Raw genomic sequence first — 17,627 nt, 5'->3', positions numbered from 1 at the left:
TGTCACGGATTATCGGGGAGGTGTATTATGTTGAAGGCTGGTGAGTGCGGTGAGACACGGGGAAGCTTCTGGTGTAAGTCGAGATGGTGTGGGAGGAGTGTGTCAGGTGTGAGACGGTGTGACCCAAAGCGTCGGGAAAGGGGGAGTGATGTGGTATATAAAGGGGCCACGGGGGGGCTTAGGGGACTGGGGGGAGGGGATTAAAGTATATATGTATGTACTCCGTAAATAAGGTGAGCCACCGAGAGAAGACCGGATTATGTGAGACGAAGGGCGTCGAGGGGTTTAAAAACAAAACCCGAGAGCTCTCCAGCAAGACGCCAGTGACAAGACGGGAGCGAGGATGGGTGGGATTCAGAGCCTTTTAGGACGCCGGTTGTGGTGTAATTGAAAAAAGAGGGGCGTTTTTGGGGGACGATGAGCAGAGGAGGGGTGGAGACGGGAGGGGAGGGGGGTGTGGGCAACGGTCGGCTCCTTGTTTATGTCCGAAAGGCGAGGACAGCTTTTTTTCACAATTCAGCCCCACACGTGAGAAGGGTAGCGTTCGTAGTTTGTACCGTTGACATCAAAGTCCGCGCCGCGCGGCAGACTTGGCTGAACTAGGGCAGCTTCGCCAGGGTGGAGGGCCCAGCAGCAGAGCGAGCAGGCATGTATTAGGTATGTGAGCATCTAGCATGTATCAAAGGAGCCTGGGCCTGGGCGGGCAACTCGGTACGCGCCTGGAGAGCGAGAGCGACAGCAAGGCGATGCCAAAAAGCCAGAAGGCGTTGCCAGACGTTCTGCTGACGAACGAACGCCTCCAAGGCGACGACGGCAGCGATGGCGTGCGCCGTTGGGTGCCTGCTCCGTTGCCTGCTCGCGTGCTCGCGTGCTCGATCGCGGGAGGTGAGTGACCACTGTGAGAAAGAGACTCGAGGGGAATACCAAGCCGCTGGCGCTCCCGATTTTACTTCTCGAAACGGGGCCCCGATGGTTTCGCCGGCGCAGATCGGGAGACGAAACGAGAAACAGAAGCTCGCTGACAGGCTATGACGAAACGAGGCCGACCAAGACGCCAGCCGGATATACTAGCAGTGTGTATGTCGTCTGCAAGTAAGTAGGTGGACTCGTTGCGCGCGAATGCCAGTCGACTTGACGAAACCCTAATCGAGGACGGACGTGAAAGTCAGAACGAGGTGCTCAACCGTCGAGCCTGAAGCTATTAGTAGGTAGCAATGACGGCTCGGGGGATTTCTCGTGCTTTCTTGGCCCTAATATGCATGTACATGTATTATCATAGTTACATCGCACGTCGGAAATGGTTGTGTCATGGAACCCGCCGGCATTAAACCACGTCTCCATTACAAACCAACGGGTTCTGGGTGGAGAAGGCCGAGGAGTCTAGGAGAGCTCCCCGATCAGAGCACACAGCCGGTATGGAGACTGGAGGGTGACCAGTCGTGAGTCTCGTACAGAGTTGAAAGTACGGAGTACATGATCCACGGCCGCCAGCACCACCCGGCACCAGGCGTCGATCCCGCCATTCTTGACTCAGGAATCGGATTGATTGCCCAGGGCCTGTCGAGGCCGCGACCATTCTGGCGGAGGGCCGTGGCGCGCCCCTCTGGGCTGGGGCCACGGGTCTCGCCAGCTTACAGAGCTTGTTGCATATTAGTCCAGAGTAATAACTCGTACATACGTCTCGTAGCAGTAGCAGTAGTGCTCGTACACGGTACGATGCACAATCGGAGGAATCAAGCCTCCAGAGGCTCCTCTCTTAAGCATTGATATTGCGAGGCGAGGTGGGGGGTCTGGCTGTGCCATGGGCGCATGTATGCATGTGAAGCGGTCTCGCCCCGAGCCACCTGTGATGCGGCGGCCAGTTCATCAGTCATCATCACGGCCAGAAAGAATGTCGCATCAGCCCGACCACGTAAAGATTAGAAATGCGTCCACTGCGGAGTTTCAGGCTGCACCCGTGACCTTTTGACAGGCACAGCAGGGGTGGGTCGGCGACCCGCGGGCGCGCAGCTCGACGGGCTCAGTGGCTCACTCGCACCGGAGCCCATTCAGTGCTTCGTAATTAATAATTAACTAGGTCTTGGGGATGGGTAATGGGTAATGGGCAATGGGCAATGGGCGAGGCATTCGGCTGCCCTAAGGAGACAACAACAAGAAGAAGAAGAAGCTCAAGCTTCGAATTGTCTTGTTTAGCGATGAAGCCAGTGTGGGCTTGGTCCCGACCCGGAGCCAGGGCCCACCACAGGTCGTCCGGCCTGAACCCAGTTTCTCCCATCTTTCCTGATGCAGAATTGCAGAGAGCCATGATGGCTGCAGAGGCTCCTCGATGTCTTCTCCTGGGACCAGCCCTGTTATCAACACCATGAGGCTGTTGGGGCCTGGTCGCAGAGGGTTGTGGGATGCAAAACGTGAAGGCCAGGACATGGGACCATAATAATTACCGGCGGAGTGACAGTGGACACATGCGGAGCGGGTCCCCGGAGTTGGCATGGGTCCGAGTCCGATCGGAGTCCGCATGATGGGACAAAGAGGCTAAGAGCTGCTGCAGGCCTGCAGTTGCAGCGCAGCCAGGAAGCGCCGACAAGCCGTGCAAGGAGGTGCCCTGATAGTACATGGTATTACCCCATCACCCTCTGATTGTACCAACTGACAAATCGATCCGCCCGACCTGCGACCATGCATTTCCGCGCGCCGGCATGTGTGCATGATACATACATAGTAGTACTATAGTAGTACGATACGCATTTATCAAATAAGCGTGACAGCCTAGCCCGCGTTTCATGATTCAAAGGAATGAAGCTGCCTCGCCTTGGCACATACTCGTACATAGTAGGCCGCAAGCCAGTCCTGTCCCACAATACCTTATCCAACGCGAGTTTCTCCCGTTGACTTTTCACGAGGTTTTCGGTGCGTTGGCGCGTTGGCGCGTTGGCGCGTTGGTGCGGTTTGGCGTCCCAAAAAGGCGCAGGCTCGGTGTCCAATTGGCCTCGGCGAGTCTGCCATGGCTCGAATCTTGTCTTGGTACAACTCAAACACCCATCAATACAACTTCAATCTTTGTTGCTGCGGTCTCGCCCTGGAGAGGGGCACAAGCCTGGCGCCTGGCGCCTGGCGTTGCGCCCGCGGTTGCTTGGTGCTCTTGGTGCTGTCCCTATCAGACTCGGGAATTTGGTAGGGGGGCCGGGGAAATCGCACGTTGGAATCCGTCCCCGTACTCTGAAGAACCCTTGATCGACGGGTTACTACATAGTATCACAATGTTCTCCGTCAAAGCGAACGCGGGATTCGGGATTCGGAAACAACAGGGGCGACTCCAGCCTCCGTAACTCCATGATGGTAGGATACAGACCATGGAGGAATCACGGGACGGGAATAACGTGGGCTCGGATCAAACTGCCGTGCGTGTCCCTGACTCCCTAGCCTTGGCGGCCTAGGCCCTCGTCATTGGCATCGACATTGGCGTCGTGAACTGGGAGCCCTAGGAGCCTGGGATCTGGATTTCAAATTGAGCCTCGGAATCATGGGGTTCCCCTCTGTGAAATTGCGACAAGCATCAATATGATGACAGGCGGCCGAGACTCGGCCTTGGTGAGTGTGTGATCGAATTGTGTCGCGCGGGTCGCGTGTTGGTCACACAGCCATCAGATTAGATCATGGTTACTATCCATCCACTCAGGCAAGCTTGATGTCATTCTGAGTTGGCGACTTGATTAGCGACGTGTTGCATTCCGCATGGATTCGCGCCAGGCCAGATGCGACTTCTTGGTGTTATCATCAGCTTGTGATAACGAGGTGGTATGCAGTACTACTGGTAATGATGAATCCATGATGAGTACGAAGCAGGTATACCCTACGAGATGTGAATGCGGGACCAGGAGGGCTTCCATGGGGATTCCAGAAAGACTGGAACCCCAATTTTACCCATCCCATGATCCAACTTTCCAAGGGCCACCAACCACCAAGGCTGCAAGCTGCCGAGGTCGGTTGCCGGGGATTGTTTGGGAAAAATCATGAATCGATCGGACGGGGTCGAGGGGATGAGAGCGAATCCCGTGTTGGCTGTTTGTGATGCTGAGTCGGACGAGTCTCGAATTTTCAGGGTTGTGGCCGTGGGGGGACAAGTACGTAGTAGTACTACGTACCTGTCGTAGCATCGCGGTGTGCAGATGTGTATCGATATGCGGGTTTCGGAGCCCTTGGACCCGACTCGAGAGGTCTCCACAACGCCGGTCAGGAGTTCCCTCACTCTCACCGTCTCACGAGCCCAGGGTCTGGGATTCTAGGATTCTGGGATCCTGGGATCCTGTTTAGGGAAGCTGACAATGGGATAGGGCGAGGTCGGCAAGTGGGCATAATTCCCTCATGATCACGGGTGCATGCCTCTCTGAGTCGTCCTCCTAATGAGGCTTTTGGCGATGCGTCTCATGGTCAATTTGGTCACTTTGGTGCTCCTCATCGCCGTCCAGCCCCCACAAAACTCGGCTCGCCGGTGCCGTCTGGATCGACACACCCCCCTCCTGGCCCTGGAGTCCTGATCCATCACAGCTGGCCGTCCGTCCCACATCCGCATGCCCCACATCCGTTCGCCGCCCCCGTTCAACCGGGCGTCTTCTCGAATCGCTCCGGTCCCGCCCGGAGACATCGTCCCCGCTGCGAGGACCAGGGCTTCAGCTATCAATCCTCTATGCATAGGACGGAGTAGTGCATACATTGTACATGGCACTGGCAGCACCACGTACGACCTGGGAAGGCTAGCGCCGAGACATGGGAAAACGTGGTCATGGGCCATGGCATTTGATCAGTCCGTGATCGGTGATCCACCTCTCCCGATCTCCACGCCCGCAGCCCTGCTTTTCCCGGGCTCGAGCCTCGACGTCCCGGCCGTATCGTGGGTCCCCGGTACGGAGTACATACTACATAGTATGTAGTAGTAATACGTAGTACCATGAGTCCATGACGCAGACGCCTTGCCCAGCCGCCAACCGCCCGGAATACAGGTTTCTGCTCACGATGCCCGTATGCAGATGCCTCCCTTACGTTTCTGGTTCCTACATGCCAAGCAGAGGTGGATCTTGACCACGGGTCTCAACTTCAGAGGCCCTTTGATCAATCACTTCAACCCAACCACGTTAACTTGGGCTAGAGGGAGCAGTCGAAATTCAAAACTACCCCCTGTTATAACGGAACTCCAAAAATTAAGATTATGCGACTGCGGACGTACTTGATCATCTCGTCACCCCCATACTGGAGCTGCCTTTCTCATTCTCTCGGTTCCATATTAGACGATCAGCGACTCCGTCCCTCTTCGTGGGCGGGCGTGATCTACAGCCATGCAACCAGTTTAACTCTCCACAGCCTTATCTGCCGGGTCGAAAAGGGCGTCAACCCCATACATATATCCGGTCTACGTCCGTATAGTTGCCTTGGGTCCACCTATCCGAGCCAAATCCGAAGCTTGGGCGGGACGATAGCGCGGTTTTTGTTTTTTTTTCCTCTCTTTTTCTCTTTTTCTAGCCTCCCGCCTGTGGGTAACATATGGGCCAGGAGCTTCGATGGGTCCTCGTGAGCAACAAAAGCTTGCCAAAGAAAATCCATCAAAAAATAACCTCACGTTGGCATTCCAGCCCCAGGCCAGTTCAGACGTTCAGACGGGCCGAAAGTTGCCGCCCAGTGCCGAGGACCAACATATCCCCGCCAGAAGACATACCACAGTCCGGCTGTCGCCCCATATACGACGGGATGCAGCGTGGTATACTAATAGCAGTACCCACTGGATCAATTGGCCAAAGTACCTTACCCAGGAGAACGTTTGAGGGTAAATCATGTTTCTCAACCTTGCGATATCGAAGCTACTTTTGGGTCCCGCTGCCCCTACCTATCTATCATCGCGCGTTGCATGTGTACAGTTTCTGAGCTCGTCACTCGACAAATATCCGTACATAGTGAAACTCCAACATGCCAGGTACAGTACATGATACGAATACACCGTGCTCCCTCGTCGTCACTAAACATCAGTGTACATGATGAACGGGGGGTCGTCCCTCTCGCAGTACGCCCACGCCCAGGCCGCGCTAGTATGGTAGTTCATCAGCACCGCCCATTCCTTGTCGTACGACGCCGGCGCAAAAAGATTCGAGTCGTGGCGTCTGGCCCTGTGAACAGCCTCGTCGGTGGCCAGGGAGAGGAAGTGCTCTCGGCTAGATCCCTTTGGCAGAGCCCTGCGGTGCCATGTCAGTATCTCGAGCGTGTAAAGGGGAGAGAGGGTCCGGGGCCATGTCACCTACAGTGCGTTTCCAAATATTCCATGACACAAACTCGGCTCCTTGGTGAGCAGCCCGCGCTGCCAGACTATCTGCTGCCCCCCGCGCACCGCGGCATCGATATCCCCCTGGAGCTGTGGAAAGTGCGGCCGCAACGCCCGGAGGGAGATTATGAAGCCCGGTGATCCGTGGCACCACTGCACAAGTGTGGGCGCCTTGCTCTCGCTCATTTTGCGCTCGCTCGATGGCCAGTTGCCGTCGGCACATTGGAGATCTAGCAGATGGCGGACGCGGCGCGCGAGCCGCGGTGCCAGCAACGGCCTCGTGAGCACAAGCTGTGTGACGATGCCAATCTCGCCGTGGGCTGCACCAAAGTACCTTTTCCCGTGCCACTCCCAGTGCCCGCGGCCGTCGTCGTCGGTATGGAGGATCAGGTCGGACAGGCGGTTGACAGCGGAGTCGAGAAAGGATTCGCAGCCGGGGACCCAGTGCCTAATCATGCGCAACATGTACAGGGCGCCGGACCGGCCGTAGACAACCTCGGAGCAGAAGGGGTCCCCCGAGCCGGGCGGGTACGGGCCGAGCAGCATAGGCATGTTGGAAAGGAAATCGACGACATCGTCGTTGTTTGCGGACAGGCACGCACGCACTGCCTGGTATGACAGCTTCTCGCACGCCAGGCCACAGTTGCCCTTGGTAAGGGCCAGATCACCGCGGTCACCCTCGAGGTACTTGCCCGCCCAGAAACGTAGGGAGTGGCCAAGGACGCGCAGGTCCGGGTGGGAGGCGGAGAGCCGCAGGAAGAGGTAGGCCAGGCCTGTGTAGCCGCTGAAGAGGCCGCCTGACTGGCGCGAGGTGTAACGCTGGAGGGGAGGTGTGTGTTTGAGGATCTTCTCAAGAGAAGTCTTGAGGGAATGCTCAGGCAACGAGGTCAGCGCCTGCGGCGGCATGTTGTTGGCGATGTATCGTTGGTCCATTGTCGCATAGTCCGGATCCGGTGCTTTGGGGGCCGCATTGGTGGGTTTGCGACGCTGGCTATGGGGAGGAGTTTATGTGATGAGGAAGGGGACGACGGGGAGGAAGAGGAGGAGGTGAGGTCAAGATACATCATTCATGGTGCCTGAGGTCTCCCTCACTTTGCACGGGCGTCTCCAGCTGAGTGACGATCAGCGGACGTAGCCTCCGTCCTCTAAGGCAGCCAGGCACGGTGTGGGAAGCTGCGGGGAAGGCAAAGTTACAGGTTTTCAGGTTTCTTATGTTGCATCTCCAAGAGTCCATGTCCCCTCTGCCCCCTGTTCGGCGCCGCCCGTCCGCTGTGGGGAAATAGACAACAGGGGCCGGTTCCGGGTGGGGGATGAGGGCGATCCACGGCTAGATCCAATGCTCCAATGCTACCCTGCACCCGGTCATCGTGTCCTGGCCAGAAACGGCGCAGGGTTGGACGGCCGCATTGGTCCACGCAATCAAGTATTCGAAAACTGTGGTGAAGAAATTTCCTCCATCTTCTGTCAACGATTACGCATGTTGGATTGGCCCAGTTGCCAATCGATGCCTACCTTTGCCCGCCATGTCGGAGGTCTTGGTCCTGGACGAGACCCACGTAACGGAGCAAAAGCCAGTGACAGGCCCCACAGCAGTTGATGCTGCCCTCTAAATGACGACATTGGATCGAAACCTATCTACCCCCCGGCCACAGCTCACCACCCTTCATCTCTCATTCACCTTCTAACCTCTCACCACCATACCCAGCTCAGAGATTGGTTTCACCAGATTCAGCAACCTCAGCCCCATAGCCCCCTACTAGCAAACCATCCATTGTCATGGCCGACCCAGACAGTTCCGCGTCCAAACCGTCTAAGAGGAGTCGCGTCGCCGACTCGGTCAAGCACAACGCCCAGGAGGTCCTGTAAGCTGCCCACACGTTATTTTACTTCCTACACGCGAAAAAGGACTATCTAACAAGTGGAAACAGAAAGGAAGACTATGAAAAGGCTAGGGGGGTAGCTCTCGACGCGGCCAAGAGCCGCGCCTGGCTCTACCCCATTAAGGTACGCATGCCTCCCCCAGCACTTGGCATTCCCTACCTATCCTGGGAGCTGACGGGCGTCGCGACAAGGGTATCTTCTACTTCATGTCCCATCGTACACTATGGCAGCCCTTCACCTCGCGCCTCCCGCAGTACATTGGACTTTACGCCAGCGTCGTCGCGGGCATGTTCACCTTCACCTACCTGCCACAGCTTGGCATCCTCGTCTTCGTCAACGGGCCCCTTGCCGTCTTCACCACCGTCTTTCTCGTCCTCAATGAGAGCTCCACCATTGTCAACATGATATCACGCGGCTACTTTCTCCAGGACGCCCTGCTAGACACCTTCGACGGCACGTTGCTCGCGCGCAACAAGACGGCCATGGTCCGCGAAGGCCGCGAGGTCAAATCGGGCAGCGACCCGATCGGAAGGCTGGGAAAGATTTTCAAGAGTCCCTTTGACAGATTCAGCCCAAAAGCCATCGTGCGGTACTTCATGTATCTGCCGCTCAACTTCATCCCCGTGGTGGGCACCGTCGTCTTCTTCTTCATCCAAGCGCGTGGACGAGGCAAGGCAGTTCACGACCGAGTAAGTCCCCCCCAGTACCCTCGCGTCTGTTATTGGCTACACAGTATTAACTGGCTCCTTTGAAAGTTCTTCCAACTCAAGAAATGGTCGGCTTCTCAGCAATCAGACTGGGTCGATAAAAATACCGGTCCTTATACAGCGTCTGTTAACCTCCTTTTCCTCAAATGCTCATGCCCACCATGCCCGTCGCCCCAAATCTGACAGAAATCATGTGCAGCTTCGGCCTCGTTGCCACCCTCCTCGAGATGATCCCTGTCGCCTCTATGTTCTTTACTTACACCAACACTGGTAAGATACGTTGCGTCTGATATATTCAACGCGAACTGACCATCTTAGTTGGCGCCGCTCTCTGGGCGGCCGACATTGATGCTAATGGCGAGTCTATGACTGATAGGAACGCACCTAGCCTCCAGGAGGATAGTCAGCATGAAACTGGTGTCATCGATAAAACGGAATGAAGTGGTGGACCTGTACTTGGACTGACTACTACTTATCAATGCTGTCGAAACATATCCAACGCTTACAAATGCATGCTGATTACACTTTTATTTCTCGTGCTTTCGCGTCGATATTTGTGTCTCTAGATAGATAGATCTTAAACTAATATCGCCCCCGGTCGAATTCAACTTGCATATCGCTTGCCCATACCAGATGAAGCTTTGGAAGCTGGATAGGTAAGAGTCGTGAAGTGTGCCTGCGCCAAGGCCATTGAGGCCCGTAAATCTTCGGCATCTGCTTCTTCATAATGCACATCTTTCACCAAATCGGTGCTACGAGTTTAGCCAGGGTGCCAAGAAGACAGTCACTCTCCGAGCCGACCTCTCCTCATAAATTAATGATGATGCTAACCATCGGAAGGAAAAATCATAGCGAGAGATATGGTCCCTATAGAAATCACTGCCTCGCCCCTATCCGGCTGGATTAGGTGAGATACGCCTTCCGAGGTCTTCGCAACATAAGTCTCACGATGGAGGAAGTTAATATCTTCGCCGACCCATATGACTCTTGAAAGGGAAAGAGGGGAGAGGGAGAATGGGATACACCAGGATCAACCTACGAGTACTGGCTACGTGCCTCAAAATATACGACAATTAGCTTACAGCGCTGCAAATCGACCACCGGTTTCTGAATCTAGTTGAAATACTTCTAATATGATCGAGGAGGATGATTCTTCCCTCAGTAAGTGGGAAAGGCCATCCCTTTTCTATCTAGCTAGATCCAAGAAATATACAATGTCGAAATTGTCAGTGAGGAGGTGGTCGCAAGGGATGGCGCCATCGGCGGATGTGAGCTCGCCTACTAGGGATATACGTAGTATACTCGTAGGCATCCAAACCATTGAGAATGAGATATCACTACGTAGTACTACTACTAGTGATATGCTGTACGGAGTAGAATAACATATAATTTGAATTCTTACTCTAGCCCCCAATGACGCAAATAACGGTGATTGAATTGAGACAATACAATCAGCTGAGTCAAAAAATTGGATTATTATCTGTACTACGTGTACTAACTTAAATATGAGGAGCATTAATAATATCAGGCTGATTTAGTACCGGTGAGCGGCGCGGTCATGTTTCGTAAGGGTCTCAGCATGGTTTCTCAAATGGCCATTTCCACGCCACTGGGGACAGCCTCAATAAGACTGTCGGAGAGCTGCAACTACTAAGTTTTGGGGGTTGGGTTTAACATGACGCTCTAAGACAACCTGCAGAATGCTGTAAGTCGCTAGTAGTAAGTATACTTACTCGTACTGGTGACCAGTACGAACACCATTGCCGACCCATTGGACTGCGGTTGCGAAATCGAGAGATGATAAAAAGAGCAATGGATGATAGAGCACGTGCTTCTTATACTTCGCTGCTCTGTGCTCGTATCTTTCTGTTGCAAAACTTGTTTGGCTGTCGATGATCTGTGGCCTGTGGTGCTCGTATAAGCTGTGAGGTTGCAATAAATAGCTGGAAATCTGGACCCTGAAAGCAGGCTGCAGCAGTTCCTGAAACTGGGTGGGCCGATTCTCCCGAATGAGATGGCGCCAATCGCCCTGTATCCACTAATTACCGGCGTCCCGCCAAAAAGGTACTCTCGCTGGTATTGCGCCGCTGAGCCAAGATCAGCAAGTCAACAAGTGTCATTGTCTTGTTTGGTGACGCGTCCGGGGGACAAGCTGAAGATTCGGCAAAGCTCGTTGGGCGAGGATTGAGGAGGGCGTTTTTGAGTCGTCGAGCGGTCAAGAAACATCCAGTCCAGAACGAAGACGGCCAAGGTTGGTGGCTGATGCCTAAGGCACGCACATTACGTCGACACCGCTCGCGATCCGGAAGGTCCGGTACTTGGTTCTCCGCCCAAGTCCCCAGCACCCTCAAAGTTACCAGCATCCCCCTCTTCCCAGTCACCCTGCATCTCGCCACTGCAGGCACGGCAACACCCCTTCCCAACACCCTCTCTACATTCCATCCCTTCCTTCTCTTCCCTTTTGACTTTGAACCCTTTCCCAATTTCCTTCAGACTCCATCAACTTCATCGACTCACCTTCTCATACTTACGTTTCCTTTTATCAACGAACCTCTGAACCGACCATACCAACTGCCAACCGCTAGAGCACGCCCGTCATGCTCTGGAAGCAACTGGCGCTCGCGGCGACCGCGACCGCCTTCCTCATCGTACCGGAAACGACCCAGATCGAAGATGAGGTTTACAAGGCACTCCCCATCGATGCCTACACCCAGGAAATTCCCGTCACGGCCATGGGCCAGAGCATCGACGTCCCTTGCAACAAGTGCAAGGGCAAGGACACGCATCTCAGCATGGATTTTGCCGTCGAGTACGGCTCTAAACTGACGCTGAACGGCTACGAGCTATACCCCAGCGCCGACCCGTGGCACGGTGATCTGACGGCCACGGTAGTCAAAGGCAACGGCAAGAAGAAGGAGCAGCTGCTGGGATACAGCCTTGCTGTCGGGCCCCAGGCGTTCGATGAGCAGCAACACCTGGAGATCATCAATGTTGGCCTTCACATCATCGAGGTCGGCGGCCGTTTCATCGAAGGCATCCCTACCGTCACCGTCAAGCTCATCAAGGCTCCCACTGGCGAGATCCTCATTGGCGATGTTAGCATGCAGGATGCTGAGCAGACCGATTGCACTGATGTGTGGTGCCGCATTAAGGGTGGCTGGAACCAAGCTTGGAAGAGCCTCAATAAGGGCTGTGGAAAGCATATGCATCATGGCCATGGACCCGGCAAGGAAAATATCAAGATCGATGGCAAGCGTCCTCACCATGACCGGCCTTCGCGCCCCCGCCCCGACCACGAGCACAACTGGGGCCAGCTTCTCAAGAACATCGCCGTCAGCATCCTTCTGCCTGTCCTGGCAGGTATCGCCGCCGGTGTTGGTGTCGCTGTGTAAGTTCATATCTGCGCTGCGTACTTTTGAATGCGCTAACACATTGCAGGTTTGCCATGGGTATCTGCAGCTTTGTCGCTATTCTTGTCCGTTCTCGCAAGTCCCGATGTGCCTCCCGTCGCGCTAAGATCGCCATCACCGAACCTGCCGCCGAAGAGGAGAAGACTGGTTTGATGGATGCCCAGGAGGAATTCCAGGACGCTCCCCCTCAATATGAGGACCGTCGGACCAATGACCAGGTTTGAGTGGCTCCCTACAAGGCGTATTCGATTTCGAGTTGGCATCGCAACTTGTTCTGGGTCGCCGGGGTCGGCGCCAGCAAGCAAGAATCACAGGAGCGGAAAATAAGAGGTCTGCCAAAGAGACACTGCTATTCTATTGATTTGGGATTGGGGACCGAGGCGTTCTTGGAGTGGTCAAAGTGGCTAAAGAGATGGCACACGAAACTTGATGGAGGATGGATGGACGGGTTTGGCGTACAGGATGATCTACCAACTTCCTCTCCTTCACACCCGAGGTGGCGCGTTTTGTTGATTACTATACCCACATTCCTTTTCAGATGTTATATGAATACCAACAAGGCTTTGCAGCGGCAAAGGTATTACACACCAACGGTTCCCTTTGTGAAGTTCGACATGGCCAGTCCCATGAAGGGAAGCTACGTACAAGTATGAGGTAAAAAGGACGCGGATAAATTGAACACTGAGATGGCTTGGCGCACGGATGTGAGGCTGCCAGCCGGTGATCCTGCGGGGTCAGGTTGGGAAAAGCCCGCACTGACGTACTACGAAGGAACGGATTTGAGGTGAGCTGTTGGGATGAGCATTATGAGCTCTGAGATGTAGGGCTTAGGACGAGAAATGACCTAGGCTGTAAGTGTTGAGGGTCCGATGAACATTGTTGTTGGTGAGCATACTGCATACTAGGCGCTGGGCAGAATGATGATGGCCCACTGTCCCGCTGCTTCACACGCTTACAAGTGAGCGGTTTACAGAGTGATCGACCTGAAGTGTAAGCCGTTCCTTCTTTCTGTATGTACTTCGTATACGTACATATGATCCCGGCGGGTTTAGCTCCAGCCGCGCGATTGTCTGCAGGCGCCCGTGGCGATGCGGGGTCTCCCTCGCTGCCACCTTTCCCCGAGACACGGGTTGCGGAATACTATTAGTATTACCTCATGAGCTTTTCCGTCTCCTGTTTATTGCTCACACGGAAAACTCGCTCTCGTCTCTCTCGAAACCTACTCCTCCATTTTTTCTATTGTAGTGTTGAACGAAAGACTTGGACTCCATCTGGAGAACTCTACGATTACGTCCAAGGGAGACTTAACACACACGCTTACGCATCCTAATACCCCGAAGCCGAGAACACCGAGACAATGTGGCAGCCACAGTCCCCAACCGAGCCCACGTCATCATCGCCGCCTGCCGCCGTCGAGGTCGTCCGGCAAAAGAACCCGGGGCGGCGGTTTGGGCAGATTGTGCGCCTCAAGCCCCAGTTCGTGGCCGAGTACAAGGCGTGCCACGCCAAGGTGTGGCCCGAGGTGCTGAAGCAGATCAGGGACTGCAACATCCAAGACTGTGGGTGCCGGGTTGATTTAGGGGCAGCACTAGCGGTATCGGAAGAAGAGCTGACAACGGTCACAGACAGCATATGGTGGGACGACAAGTCGGGGATCCTGTTTGCAAGCTTCAAGTACGTCGGGTACGACTACGAGGGTGACATGGAGGCGATGGCAGCGAATCCAAGGGTCAGAGAGTGGTGGCGGATGACGGATAGTTACCAGGAGAGCATGGTTGAAGGCGCTGTGAGCTCTGAGGCCGGGGAGCCAAGCTGGTGGAAGCCGGTCGAGGAGGTCTTCTACCAAGCTTAGGCTGATTATAGGGCGAGGTGGTTGGATGATGGTTTTGGGATATATGTAGTTGGGCAGCTCGGGAGCAGAGCCCGAGTATTAGTTGAGGATGAATATATGAACAACAATACCATTTGGGAAGAACTCAGGAGCAGCGACGGGGGGCTCGAGGTCGGGGCTGTTGGTTTTTTTTGTTGGCCGAAATCGTGTAAATGAGTATGCGTAGATGGGCGGAGGGCAATTGTACATAGGTAAGCACTATTATGTGTTGTACGGATACGTCGGCAGACACTAGACGATGGCGGGTGCTGGCTGCTATCAGCGGTTGAGGATGGCCACAATATTTGAATCCGAGGCCAGTTGTGGGGTTGAAAGGTCAAGCAGTTCGTTTTCGAGCCAATGCCAAATTTCTTTGGCTTCCCATTCCTGATTGATATTATTATGGCGAGGCTGCCTTTCGGAACAGAGACGAGATCGGATTGACGATCCTTCCGGAATTCCGGATCGCTGCGACGCTGATCGGGCTTATTATTAACAGCTGGTGCAGCCTATCGGTCAGTGCTGTAACGGGCAGAGGCCGGGTACGCCACACGCCGCCACGTTCCTGCCCGGCGACCGGGCGACGCCAGCCCATGTCTCAGTCTCCTGCAGTGCGATGACGACGAGGTGGTCATTGCTAGATAGTGTGGCATGATCGAAGGCGAGGGAAAGGGTGATGGAAGATAGGTAGGTAGTAGAGAAGTAATACTACGTGTGTTTGCTGGCCTGCGCGAATAAATTGCGAGACAATGCGCATATGCGCTGGCGTTCGTACTCGTACATTTGGGAGCAACCCGGGGGAAGCTTGCAACGGCGGTTTCGAATCGTTCTGGAGTTTTTAGGAGTATAAAGGAGCCGTTTAGTGATCAAGGTTTAGGGTGCCAACTTTATGTGCTTAGGGCGGTGCCTAGCTTGGGCAGCGCTAAAAGAGGTGCAAGGACGGATACTTTACTTTGGATGCGACCGGGAGAGGACAAAGTCGCGAGACGTTTCTTTGGAACGTGGAAGCTCTCTCGAACTTGAGTCATCAGTCCGCCAGTCAGTCACCAACCCAACAAGCTCTTCGAGCCCCGGAACGTGGGAGACCAGTCAGAACCAGGCGATGAAAGCGCTGAATGGAGTCTGAATGGTGATTTGATGCAGGAGCATGGCGCTAGCGTTTCTTGTTGACTGCTGTGGACAGGGATCCCGGCCTCCAAACGTGCGACATCTGGAGCAGTGGAGATACCAGCACGCGACGACTCGGACAACGTCGGTGGTTGGCGGATGGATAAGGAGAGACAGCTGGAGGGAGGGCGACTGTTGTGCCAATGGCGACAGCGCTCTCGGGCGCGGTGATGGGCAGCCGGAGGGCAGCTGACCTGGACGAAAGAAAACGGATAGCCTTTTTGGTTCGGGAACCATGGACGAAATATTGATACTACGAGTAGTAGGTACATAGTATGTGGTGCTGCAACTGTTGAAGACTGCTTCGGCACTGTGGGTCGTCATAACCCCTGCACTCTGTATCCGTACCTTGACGACTTTGAAGACCCGGCGGGAGCCCAGCCGACTAATACCACCAGTCCACCACCCAGGCACTATTATTATTATGGGCAGATACGAGTAGTGGTCGGGGACTCGGGCCACACAACCTGGAACGACAAAAGGCTGCGAGTCTGTGACGGCGGCGTTGAACCCGAGTTGACGAGGGAACCCGGACCTGGGAACCCCCTCCAATTTGTGGCATGTTGGCAGTCCTGGGCCTCGACGGGCCAGCTCCAGTTGTTCCAGGTTCAATGACGGACCAGCTTAGCTTCTGGGCTCGTAGCATGCCGGCAATGCCCAGGGCGAGAAACCCGTCTTTTCTATCCCTCTCCCCGCCTCCTCTGCTAATCCAGGCCTGGCCCTTTTCGTTCCTCTCGTGCTAGTCGCGACCTCACGGCTCTGCTTCCCTTCTTTCTCTCCCACCATCCGCTCGCCGCCCACCGCCGGTGTCTCTGCCTGGCTTTCCTTCGCTTGACTTCACTTCTTGTCGCGTCTCATCACGCCAATTCACCTCTCTGTGTCCTTCGTTTCTTCCTCAGAATTTTTTTCTTTTTTTCTTTGGCCCTTTGGTGGTCTTACTTTCCTTTCAGCACCCAACGTCCCGACCTGCCTCGTCGCTTTCCCTCCCGGGATACCAAAACGCGCTGCAACGCACTACGACGCACCTCAACGCAACTCAACGCAACACAAACGTGGACTGCCCCTGTCACCTAGCAAACGCCCTGTCGCAACTCCCCGAAAGAGGCCCATCTCTTCACGCCGTCCCCCCCCCAGTCTTGGTCGTTTTCGAGTCTTCAACGCAGCCACCCTCCCGCCATTTTCGGCACGACATACCTCCCTCCACCACTGCAGCAACGCGCTGCTCTGTCGACCCGTCGGCAGCCCACCACCTTTGAATCCTTTGGACACTTCTTCTTCCAGGATATCGGGGAACCTTTTCTTCCGGGCTGCTGTCTCATCCACTCTTCCCCCCGCCGCTCTTCGTCACTGCGCCGGTCGCTCGCTGTTGTGTTGCGGCTCACATTGGCTCTCTGGAGAGCCCGAGCGTCTCTCTTCTGGAATCAGACTCGCTCGTTTTTGATCTATCAAAGCTTCTCTAGAGTGGCTATCTGAAAGTTCAGACTTTATCAAGTGTACGTCACCTCAATTCTAGATCGAGCCCTCTCCGCCTTTGGTTCCCAAGGCTCGCTTCGTTCTCGAGCTTCATTTTGTAGGCTGGCCGTTCGGGGGCTCTGTGACCGGCTTGAGCTGGTTAGGATTGCTTGGCTATAGAAGATATTGCGCAGTTGCCGATTCTCTTCACTGCTGTTCATCATATACCAGGACTGGACACTAACACTGTATACAGGACGTTGATCATTTTCTTGCCCTTCACTCTGGCTCTTTCTTTTCCCCGTAGCGACTTTGAAAGTCGCACAGATACACCATCGAGTCGTGCGACGTACACTATCCAATCTCGAGGCAAGCTACCAGCCGTTCATGTTACTCAACGCCCACATCAACTAGACGTCGTCTCTGGCATACACGAAGTTCATTTCCCGACCTAATTTCACAGGATCGTTTGCATGCTATCTGTCCAACGCTTCAACCCGAGTACTCCTGTGTTCAAACGACTTTTGTGCGCCCCGAGAATTCTGCTCTTTTACAAAAGACTAGTGCAACAGCGCTCGGTGCCTTAGAAGAAGTGTCTTTCTTGGATGGGATTTTCCTGATACTCAATGAGCCAACCACATTATGGGCGAGACATGGACCGACCGGCACCATCACAGGGATCCGTCAAGCGGGCTCGAGAGCAAGCCCAAGCAGGCTATGTACCGCCTCGTCGACCACAGGAGCCTATGATAACGGACGGCTCGTCATCACCCCAGGGAAATTTGAGTCCTCCTCCGCGTCGTCATATGCCCCCTTCGCAGCCGCCTCCTCCTCTA

General features: G+C 54.8%; 5 protein-coding genes across 5 annotated transcripts; 4 read left to right on the top strand and 1 right to left on the bottom strand.

Annotated features, from left to right (window-relative positions):
- Positions 1 to 6,004: 6,004 nt before the first annotated feature.
- On the bottom strand, positions 6,005 to 7,237 carry ACO1O0_005496 (lanthionine synthetase C family protein; the record flags this gene model as incomplete). Its single annotated transcript, XM_083194917.1, has 2 exons — positions 6,005 to 6,218; positions 6,285 to 7,237. The coding sequence occupies 2 exons, from the start codon at positions 7,235 to 7,237 to the stop codon at positions 6,005 to 6,007; spliced, it is 1,167 nt and encodes a 388-aa protein (XP_083049830.1).
- An 843-nt stretch (positions 7,238 to 8,080) lies between these two features.
- Positions 8,081 to 8,924, top strand: ACO1O0_005495 (uncharacterized protein; the record flags this gene model as incomplete). The annotated part of the gene is made up of 4 exons (XM_083194916.1): positions 8,081 to 8,166; positions 8,233 to 8,308; positions 8,416 to 8,874; positions 8,919 to 8,924. The coding sequence occupies 4 exons, from the start codon at positions 8,081 to 8,083 to the stop codon at positions 8,922 to 8,924; spliced, it is 627 nt and encodes a 208-aa protein (XP_083049829.1).
- Positions 8,925 to 9,053: 129 nt separating this feature from the next.
- ACO1O0_005494 (uncharacterized protein) lies at positions 9,054 to 9,332 on the top strand (the record flags this gene model as incomplete). The annotated part of the gene is made up of 2 exons (XM_083194915.1): positions 9,054 to 9,162; positions 9,211 to 9,332. The coding sequence occupies 2 exons, from the start codon at positions 9,054 to 9,056 to the stop codon at positions 9,330 to 9,332; spliced, it is 231 nt and encodes a 76-aa protein (XP_083049828.1).
- A 2,157-nt stretch (positions 9,333 to 11,489) lies between these two features.
- On the top strand, positions 11,490 to 12,526 carry ACO1O0_005493 (uncharacterized protein; the record flags this gene model as incomplete). Its single annotated transcript, XM_083194914.1, has 2 exons — positions 11,490 to 12,280; positions 12,331 to 12,526. The coding sequence occupies 2 exons, from the start codon at positions 11,490 to 11,492 to the stop codon at positions 12,524 to 12,526; spliced, it is 987 nt and encodes a 328-aa protein (XP_083049827.1).
- A 1,133-nt stretch (positions 12,527 to 13,659) lies between these two features.
- Positions 13,660 to 14,154, top strand: ACO1O0_005492 (rhamnose mutarotase; the record flags this gene model as incomplete). Its single annotated transcript, XM_083194913.1, has 1 exon — positions 13,660 to 14,154. One exon carries the CDS (start codon positions 13,660 to 13,662, stop codon positions 14,152 to 14,154), a length of 495 nt encoding a protein of 164 aa, XP_083049826.1.
- Between the last annotated feature and the right edge of the window lie 3,473 nt (positions 14,155 to 17,627).

The sequence above is a fragment of the Amphichorda felina genome, assembly GCF_050947745.1.
Source record: "Amphichorda felina strain 45539 chromosome Unknown scaffold_5, whole genome shotgun sequence".
Classification (NCBI taxonomy): Eukaryota; Fungi; Ascomycota; class Sordariomycetes; order Hypocreales; family Bionectriaceae; genus Amphichorda; species Amphichorda felina.
The sequence above is the reverse complement of the archived record's forward strand: the minus strand, read 5'-3'. Positions and strand labels throughout refer to the sequence as shown.